The 10,308-nt window shown below is 42.3% G+C and overlaps 1 protein-coding gene across 1 annotated transcript; it reads left to right on the forward strand.

The window, feature by feature from the left end:
* The first annotated feature begins 147 nt into the window (after positions 1-147).
* galnt17 (polypeptide N-acetylgalactosaminyltransferase 17) lies at positions 148-9,112 on the forward strand. Its single transcript, XM_088427322.1, has 11 exons — positions 148-791; positions 1,296-1,479; positions 2,690-2,856; positions 4,364-4,538; positions 4,662-4,859; positions 5,275-5,392; positions 5,548-5,733; positions 5,814-5,951; positions 6,850-6,945; positions 7,272-7,433; positions 7,926-9,112. Exons 1-11 carry the CDS (start codon positions 533-535, stop codon positions 8,073-8,075), a joined length of 1,833 nt encoding a protein of 610 aa, XP_088283448.1. The 5' UTR covers positions 148-532; the 3' UTR covers positions 8,076-9,112.
* The last annotated feature ends 1,196 nt before the right edge of the window (positions 9,113-10,308 follow it).

A 10,308-nucleotide genomic window follows, 5' to 3' on the forward strand; every position in this document is an offset into this window, starting at 1 on the left:
TTATCGATATACGTACACTACAGAATATATCTAAAAATATATAAGCTATATAAAGGTTTACAAAAATAAATGTGGTTTTCATATAACAATTCGAACACTCGCGTTCACTGGCGGTGCACTCATCACGTGCATCATCTGTGATTGCGCGTGCTCGACGCGCACGGAAGCTGCTCACGTGCAAGCGCATTTTCATTCTCATTATCATCATCACCCGCGACGACGGAAGAGAACTGGAACATGAACACAAGCATGCACACCAAGATGATGGTGTCGGTGGTATCGGTTCGGAGGAGGGGACGTCCGCTGTCCGCCTGAGCGCGCTTAACCGCGGGATGCCTCGTCGACGCCGCCCCGGTCAAAGACGCCTAACCGTGGAGCCCGACCACGGAGCTCCATCCCTGAACCATGATGGAGCATCCTCAATAAAATCCACGCTGATCACCTCGCTTCCCTGCAGCGCCCCCACGCTCGTCGAACCGAGTTTTCCCCGTGTTCTTCTAGCGGCCGTAACCCGAACCCGCCCTGGCTGCCCATGGCTATATTGAGAAGATGGAGGCTTCTGCTGGTGCTCAACGTGCTGGCGGTGGCCGGCTTCATGACGCTGTGGAGCCGCTGCAGCAGCGCGCGCAAGCCGAGGGGCCGCGCGGCCGCTGCGGAGGCTCGGGACGCTCCGGACGCCGGCGCCGAGCGCGGGAGGCCGAGCCGGACCAACGGATCCGCCGCCGTCAGCCACCAGGCGCTGCTCAAAAGACTCAGCTCGTTGGAAGACGTCGTGTACCGACAACTCAACGGTAACGGAATGCAACTTTGGGCTATTAACTCAGCACTTGTTGGCATGGATTTGAAAGGATGCGACAGAAAACAAAAGAATGGATCACTCATAAATGATATTACTGGAGAATTGAATTTGTGCAGAAATTGCATGTAAATGCTGATGTTGCGGTTAACTGAATTGTAATTTAAATGTGAACCTGAACTTCAAATTGTGGAAGGCGTTAGTAATGGTAAAGACAAAAAAAATTCGTATTTTGTGATTTTTTTTTTTAAGGGAAAAATGTACATTTCAATTTGCAAATTTTATCGTAAAATTGAAAAAAATAAATGGCCAAGGCATCCTAAACGAGTCGAATATTTCGCTGTTGGTGAGCTGCCAGACTGCTCTGATGAAAGGTTCCATCACACCCGCTTGGATGTGGGTGTTTCAGCATCAAGCCTTTCCCTTTTAAGGGTTTTCAACACCCGCACGTTTCCTGACAATATGCTCACCTAATACTCGCCAAATGTGCTGTGTTGAGGTCTGTCCAAATCTTTGGGCCTTATCGAGGGTTTCGGAGGCCGGGGGTCCGGCGGCCAGCCCGCCAGCCTTTCTCCGGGTGAGGAGAGCGAAGCGAAGTACCTGAGGGACAAATATGGTTACAACGCCTACCTGAGCAACACCATCTCTCTGGACCGAACCATTCCGGACTACCGACCAGACAGGTCAGTGCAGGCGTACACACAAAAACACTGTGGAGCAAGACTTTATTTACATACTACTAACAGATATCAAAAACATTTACCTTGGAAATCATGACATTTATTGATCTAATTTTACTACAGATACATTCACATCAAATGTCTTTACACTAGCATCATATAATGTTAACATCAGAAATTAATACTATGCCACAGGGACCAATACACCGACGTCAGTATCAATACACTATTCGATATCATTAAAGAATCAACAGTTATGCTTATAATTAAACAAGCCATTTCCAAACTAGCATCAAACATTGGTAAATTAACAACAAACATGGTCACGTGAGCAATGGGCATCGATACACGAACATCAGATGTCAATATGCTAACATCAAATTTGGATACACAAGCATCAGGTATCATTATAGGTTCCAATACACTACCCTTAAATAATGATATGCCGACAACAGAAATGAATAGATACAGGTATTCATAAACTAACATCAGATAGCAATACACAACCATCAAATATCATTACACCAGCATCAGGTATCAATCAATACACTATCAGAGATTGCCAAAGTATTAACAATTATGGATATAAATACATAAGGTATCACAACATCAGATATTGATACCCTAGCATTAAATATGAACACACTACTGATATTACTTAAGTATCAACAAGAATGGAAATAAATTAGTCTGGTATCGATACATTAGCACCAAATACCATACAGAGGGGATTCGGTACGCCAGCAACAGGGGCACACTAATATCAGATACCAATAAACTATGTTGAAAAAAACACAGCAAATAAGATAAATGAAAATACAGTGTTCCCCTGAAATAAGCGTCATAACTTGAGAGCACGCCTACGCCAAGGCAACAATGCTAATTTGAATCACAACATTCAGATATAAACATTTGCAGAAAGCAATAGCAGTTAATAGTGTTCTGATTTTATTGTTGGTCAGCGGCGTCAGTGCGAAGCTCGACCAATTAGCACGATTGAATTTGTGTCCGTTCGAACGTAACCTCCTTTTCGCTCAGTCAAACTGGAAAATTGAAGACTTATACGTACATAGTCAAGGTTTTTTTTTTCTTTTTTTGCGGGGGACATGTTTTTTCTCACAGTTTTTGTTGATATCAGCGGTCCTCACTCGTAACGCAAATGCATATTGTTTTCAAACGTTCTGAAATGTGATGTACCCGTCTATATGTATAGGTGCAGGAATGTCAGCCACCCTCGAGATCTCCCCCAAATGGCGCTGGTCTTCATTTTTGTCAACGAGGCCCTGTCGGTCATCCTGCGCTCGGTTCACTCGGCTGTCAATCACACGCCGGCCCACCTGCTCAAGGAAATCATCTTGGTAGACGACCATAGTGATGACGGTATTTTTCAGACTTTTAATTTAGAAACTGCAAGTACCGAGAACTTCGCATGACAATGTAGTTATAGTTCCGTTCTCGGATTGGAACAAAAGTACCAGAAATGAACAAGAAGTAAAATAATAATTATTCTTCAACTTTGGGAGGAAGTCCACGACGGGGTTTTAACAATACAGTGCATTAATTATTATACTTTTTTGGTGAGCAACCTATTACTAATTAGGAGCACTTCCTTATCAGGACATACTTTTTAAAAGTGGTGAACGGCGCTGATGAAAAGGAGGAAGTGAGCATTTTGGCCAAGCAGGAAGCATCTAATGAGCTGAATCACAGATAAAAAGGTGCTGCTGCTGTTTGGACTCTAAATGGGATTTCGCAGTCATTGCGAGTCATACAGAAATTCGTGAAAGCATCTCAAATATGTACCTAAACAATTAAAATGTGACGCAAGTAGATATAGTATATCTAATATTGGTGTCGTTTTATATCAAGCTCTAATGTTACTGGGTGCATATCTGATACCAGGATGTTGATATGATATCGGTAGATGGACGTTTTACGTTAGAATCTAGATATCTACAAGTATATTGATACCCAATGTTGGTTTGTTGGTTCCTGACGCATCGAGACTTGATACTAATGTGTTCATACCTGAAGGTACTTGTAGTATCTCATACCTCTCATAATATGGCATTTTAATAACCATTGTTGTGCATGCCACAAGAATGGCAGGAGCAGTGCTAATCAAGCCTTGCTGCATGACTAATGATGTCTGCTCAGATTAGAAGGCAAAACATTTTCTTGTGATCTTTTGAAATGTCATCCGCTGGAGCCCGATTCCAGTTGAAAGTACAAAAACAAGCATAAACGAACGGTATAGCCGGATTGTGTTCTTTTCAGCTAGCTTAATCTTTGTGCAGGTCATTTTCTTCCACATCATTCTCGCAGTATTATAGCTAAGGGATGCCACACTCCCTAACATGATAACTGAGAGGTTGTGCCATGTTGAATTTTGATTTTGTCGTCACCACCTGGGTGAAATTTCAGCTCCCAATGTCTTCTTTCAATGCTTTCCATTTTATGTGAAATTCCTGTGATCTGAATATCAAAGGATTGGACAAAATACTGCACAAAACAAACATGCATCAGCATCGATATTTGTGAAAGCTTGGCAAGAGAAATACCCGAGATATATTTTCTATATTTTCCAATCACAGAAAGATGTAAAGAGAGACTAACGTTCGTAGGAATAAGGGTTAGAGTTAGGGTTCTGAAGCAACTATCCCACCAAAGGGCAAACATTTTTGACTGGTGGTAAAGTTAGCAAAATGTATGTTAAGGTCAGAGCATTAGGTTTCATACGTTTGACAAAGGTTTTTGTTATTTTTCTTGTCACACCAATCTTTTGAACATTCAAAATTTAAAAAACTAAAGTATACTCGCAGTGTTCACAAGAGTGTACTATGCGTTCTTTAGACTGAGAAATGCTCATTTTGTTTTTGTGTTGCAGAGCAGCTGAAAGGACCCCTGGAGGAGTACGTGAACAAGCGCTACCCCGGTCTGGTCAAAATCGTCAGAAACCATAAGAGGGAGGGCCTGATCCGGGCCAGGATCGAGGGCTGGAAGGCAGCCACAGCTGAGGTGACGGGATTTTTTGACGCCCACGTGGAGTTCACACCCTTCTGGTGAGGCGTTCAAATGAATTCCTGGATCGTCGCCAATAGATTCCATATCCTGATTAGGTATTGGTAAAGCATTAAAAAAAAAAAATAAATAATGCAACCTGTGTGCCTTCATACACTCCCCAGGGCTGAGCCGATTCTGACCCGAATCAAGGCGGACCACAGGAGGATTATACTGCCATCCATCGACAACATCAAGCACGACACCTTCGAGGTGGAGCGTTACGAGAACTCGGGTCACGGCTACAACTGGGAGCTGTGGTGCATGTACATCAGTCCACCCAAACAGTGGTGGGACGATGGGGACGTGACGGCGCCCATCAGGTGGGCACGCCTCACGCTGAGACTGTCACATCTAGATTATTTTATTCAATAAATGCCCATTAGCTTAATGCTAACATATAATGTGGAACTCCACAGGCAGGTTAATGGAAGTTATCATAGACATTACGATCCCGATAAACATTCAAATCATTTTTACTTTAACACGCACAAAGCAGCACCGCATACAAACAAATCAGACAAACATATGCAAATTAATCTCATTTGCCTTCCTTTTGTGCTGAATTTGTGCATCTCTTCTCGTAGCACTAAGTACAACCAGTAGATTGTGCCACCACATACTTCAATGCACAGAAACATTCACATGTTCAAAATACTAACGTGAATATTCGTAAGTTGTAATTTGACATCCAGTCGATGAACACTCAATGACTGTGCGGTTTGGTCATGTGACAAGGAGTCCTGCCATGATTGGCTGCTCCTTTGTAGCCAATCGGCTCTTCTTTGGCGAGCTTGGGCTGCTGGACCCTGGCATGGACGTCTATGGGGGAGAAAACATCGAGCTGGGCATCAGGGTTAGTGTATCGGCCTCCTTGTTTCTTTTGTCCCGGTCCAAAGGTTTTTCCCTTTCATTTTTGTTTCTATTTGATTTTATTTCTATTGATTGTTCCCAAGAGATAGCAAAGGAGTTTTTTCCCCAATGCATATTGCGCAACTTTGCCCCCTCCAGGTGTGGATGTGCGGGGGCAGCATGGAGGTGTTGCCGTGCTCACGCGTGGCTCATATCGCCCGCGTGAAGAAGCCCTACCACAGCAACATCGCTTTCTACATGCGCCGTAACGCTCTGCGTGTGGCCGAAGTCTGGATGGACCACCTCAAGTCCAATGTCTACCTGGCCTGGAACATCCCCATGGAGGTGACGGCCACGTCACATGCCATCTTTTGTCCAAAATGTATGTGAAGTGCTCACCTGATATGACGGGTCCACCGCTGCAGAATCACGGAATCGACTTTGGAGATATCTCTGAGAGGGTGGCACTCAGGAAGAATCTGCACTGTAAGAACTTCCAGTGGTACCTGGACAACGTTTACCCTGAGATGAGGACGTATGCCAACACGCTCTATTATGGCGAGGTGAGTCCACAACTTAATCCATTTTCCAACCGTATCTAATTTATTAATTGAGGGATTGCCAAAGTTTGTCACAAGTAACACTCCGTAGGCCACACCTTGGTTTTTCGTCCACGGTGTTTTAGATGTTGTCTTTAACTTGGTACGTAGCCTACACTCTGGTGCGGTCTCTATTCGGGCAGCAACAGTACTGGTAACCCACTGTTGGATCCGTATTTCAGTTTTAGGGCCATGGTTTTGGTATGTCGCACAAGTATCAGTTTTCCGTCATGTTTCCAGTATGTTAGGAAAAAAACATAGGCGTGAGTCAAGCATCTGCTATGGATGCCAAATGCTGTTCCACGCAGGTCCAACCAAGAGGAGACTTTAAGACTTAAGACATGCTGGTCAGACCACGACTACATCTTACAGACAGTATGGAATGACCATGTGGTCGACTTGGATCGTTATCTGGAAAATGGACATTTGATCATTTAAGCCAAGGGTCTCAAAGTCCAGTCCTCGAGGGCCGCGATCCTGCATGTTTTTGATGCTTCTGTCATTAACTCACCTGAATCAAATTATTGGCTCATCAGCAAGCTCTTCAGGAGCTTGAAAATGATCCTAATCATTTGAATCAGGTGTGTTTAAGAGAGCAGTATGGAAAACATGCAGGTTTGCGGCCCTCGAGGACTGGAGTTTGAGACCCCTGAAAGCATTTCACTGTGTGGTATACTGTAGTACTATAAATGTGAAAATAAATCTTTTTGAATATTGAATCTTTGAAATTTAGTTTGTTTGTTATCCTGGACCCTAGATCTTAATTGGACTTAATGCTTTGCACTAGCTAGCATTTGCACTGCTTGTCACATGCTAGTCGCAATGTACTGTAGGTCAAATGTACGATCTTTGTTTTTTTCAGATACGCAACTCGAAAGCGAGCCACCTATGTTTGGACCAGGGTATGAAGGAAAACCACACGGCCACCTTGCACCCCTGCCATGGGTGGGGTCCCCAGGTAGTTAGAACGTTCAACGACCTGACGTACGCGCGTGGCACCAGAGTATCCTCACGGAGTGTAAAGTATAGTTTATGTACAGTACAAAAGTAAAAATGATTTTGGAAATGAATTTTAAGCCGTCATTTGTGGATTTCGAGAAGAACAACAACATTATTTTGTTCAGGTGAGGCATCGTCTCACTATCTAAACAACCCAGTCACGTAAAAGATCAACAGAAAAATGAACACTTAACTAAATCAGGGACCTAAAAGTTCTAGTTAAGTACCGTAACAAAGAATTTGTACGTTTCCTCCCTCTACTGATATCACGTTCATGATTTTTAGATTGGACGTTACACCAAAGAGGGTCATCTGTTCCTGGGCCCACTAGGCAGCACCGGGGAGGACACTCGCTGTGTGGCAGATGATCCCGCCACCATGTTACCGCAACTTCTGGACTGCGACAAAGACAAAACTGAACACCACACCAAGTGGATTTTCACTCAGGTAACAGCTTCATTTGATGAATGCCGACGGTTTGGTTTGTCTTTTATATTGATAGCCTAGCTTCTGCTTTTCGTGAAGGTTGAAGCCAGGCTTATGTGCTTTAAAATAAGCGTTGTATAAAAGGCTCCAAAACATTGTGTCCTCTTTCACTACATATATAAACCTCCTCTTTGGTCTTCCTCTAGACCTCTTACCTTGCAATTCAAAATTTAGCTTTTTTTCCCACCTTTATATTCACTCTCGACAAAACTGCTAGATTGTTCTTTTTTATCTACTACTACTCATAGTAGCAGTAACGTGGCTTGTACTCCTCATAAAGGTTGAGTGCTCAGTACTGCTGGCTTCATCCATTTATTCTTCTTCTACTGTTACTATTCCAACCTCCTCTACTATTATTACAATCATTACCGATACAATTAGAATTGTTACTTCTCATGAAGGTTGAGGTCTTGATAAATCTATAAAACCGATCTTCTGGTTATCCTGCTGTAGGGTGACTCCTTGGTAAACTCTGCCTCTGGCCGTTGCCTGGAGGTGGTGCCCGCCAAAGTGTACTTCGGCCACCAGGTGGTGCTGCAGACCTGCTCCGGGCAGCGGTGGACCATAAAGAACACTATGAAGGATATTGCCGCATCGGGTTAGCTCGCAGGACCGCATTCCGATGATTAGATGTGTGGGCGGTCAGAACCAGGTTCCGGGATAGTGATCTGGTACTACGACTTGTGAGCTGGGAAAAAGAACTGAACCTGAATGGCTTCTGATTTCAAAGCAGGTTCTTATAGAACAGCGGTTCCCAAAAGTTTTTTGCACCTCGGATAAGTTTCAAGTAAAGGCATTTTGACAAACTGTCATAGAAACAAATACAAACGAGTGATTTAAAAAAAAAAAAAAACATTAGGCTGAATGTAGTTGTTGTGGATTGTAATTCTGCTTCCATCTTGGGATAATCTTTATTTTTTCTTTCAAAAATCTACAAAGGCTTGTTTTTCGAAGCTTGCTGCTTGGGCTACAGGGACCGAAGCAGTTTTGATAGCTCGATTGCCTCATTTGCAGGCCTATTGCAACATACTGTATTATGCAGAACGGGTTTGGTGCGTGCTGGTCAAAAAGCAATAAACCCGTATGTATGACTTTCGATAATGTTTCATTGTTTGGCCCCTTCCCCTTTTTGAAGAAGCTTTTCAAATATGTTTTTTCCCCTAATTTTTAATAGTTTGTTCGGCTTACTCAGTTCCGTATCTTGTGACAGAGATGAACCGTTTTACAGATGCAAAGGCAGTACCAATTTTAAAATATTTTCAGACTATGATTCTTAATATTTTTGTTTTTCAGTCTATCCTTGTGTTTTGGGCACTGGTCCACCACTCAGTTGTTTGGAGACCATTTTTCTGAATGTTTATAAGGCAAGGGGCCGGGTACTTCCAGGTGGCACAAAACCTTTACCTAATGTTTCTGCCCTAGTCAAATGACAGAGAAGGTTTTATTTACCTTTTTTTTTTTTCCATTTTTGCCACTGGGGAGTACAGTACATGCAACCAGGGTGTAAGTCTCATTCATCACACCCTTATGTACTTTGGCCACATGTACAAGTGTAAAAATATGAATGATTGTATGTTATGATGTCAAAATGATGTCACTTCCTGTGCCAACAAAGTCTTCCAATAAACGAAGAAACTTGATACTCTAAACCTGTGGTTCTTGATGGGGGTACATGAAGGCACCAGGTTGGGGCAGTAGATACAATAGGAGACACCCTGAACTGGTTGCCAGCCATTTGCAGCCATTCACGCATCCAATCGCACCGAAAAACTGTTTAGTGTGTCAGTGTGGGTGGAAGCTGGAGTCCCTATAGAGAACCTATGCAGGCTTTGGGAGAACATGCAAATTCCACACAGGAGAGGGCAAAGAGCAGGGGTGTCAAGCATTCTGGCCCGCAAACACGTTTGATGCGGCCCATGAGATGATTTCGTAATGTAAAGTATAAAAATGAGCAGAATTTTTTCAATAAATGAAAAACTTGAATTTTGTTATGGTCAATAGTAATGGTAATGTTTTATGACTGATAGTGATGTTGTGCTTGTACTATTTTGGACAGTAAAAAAGAATTATAAATATAAGTTGATGTTTTAAAGTTATGTATACAGTATATATCTTGTGATTTTATTGATCTGGCCCACTCGGAAATGGATTTTACTCAATGCGGCTCGCAAGCCAAAGCGAGTTTGAAACCCCTTGATCACGGAGAAAAAAAAAAAAGACTAAATTACGACATAAAAACAAACAGTGTATACAAAAACATGTATATGACAAACAAAACAAAAAAACAAATACCTATACATTTTTACATCACTAGTTCACATGGTCACTTTTTTTCACTATGCACAGAATGGCATTCTTAAGGCGGAAAACCCACCTTACTCAAAATGGTCTTTATAATCGTTTTTAAAAATAGATGGAATACGTTTTTTTATAAGCCTTCAAAAAAATACCCACACATTTAATGTACTGCTTATTAATGCTGTGACAGTTTGTTTTCTTTACAAATTGCACACACAAAACACAAGCAATTTTTTTGCTAAATTGTGTTTTTGTGACTCCTTTGCACAACGTTTTTATGCCTTTATTTTTGTAAGCTTTATAGAGATGCACTTCGTCATTAATAAGATAGTTTTTCAGGTGATGAGCTAGAAATAAAACAGATGATGTTATGCAATCTATCTTGTCGAGTTGCCAAATAAAATACACAGAGCAACTAGACACGGATGTCGCAGCACTGTTTTAAGTCTTTTTTTTTTTCTAATCCAAAAAGGCTTTGGGCTGTTTCGGGAGTCGCTAGCTGAAAATATATTCCACAGAGGGTACATCATTGAAAAAT

The sequence above is a fragment of the Hippichthys cyanospilos genome, chromosome 11 (assembly GCF_059441005.1).
Source record: "Hippichthys cyanospilos isolate Australia breed blue-spotted pipefish chromosome 11, RoL_Hcya_1.0, whole genome shotgun sequence".
In the NCBI taxonomy this organism is placed as follows: Eukaryota; Metazoa; Chordata; class Actinopteri; order Syngnathiformes; family Syngnathidae; genus Hippichthys; species Hippichthys cyanospilos.

Coding starts and splice junctions, on each gene's coding strand:
- galnt17 (XM_088427322.1), top strand. CDS start 533: ATGGCTATATTGAGAAGATGGAGGCTTCTGCTGGTGCTCAACGTGCTG. Junction 1,480..2,689: donor CCGGACTACCGACCAGACAG/GTCAGTGCAGGC, acceptor CTATATGTATAG/GTGCAGGAATGTCAGCCACC. Junction 4,860..5,274: donor GACGTGACGGCGCCCATCAG/GTGGGCACGCCT, acceptor TCATGTGACAAG/GAGTCCTGCCATGATTGGCT.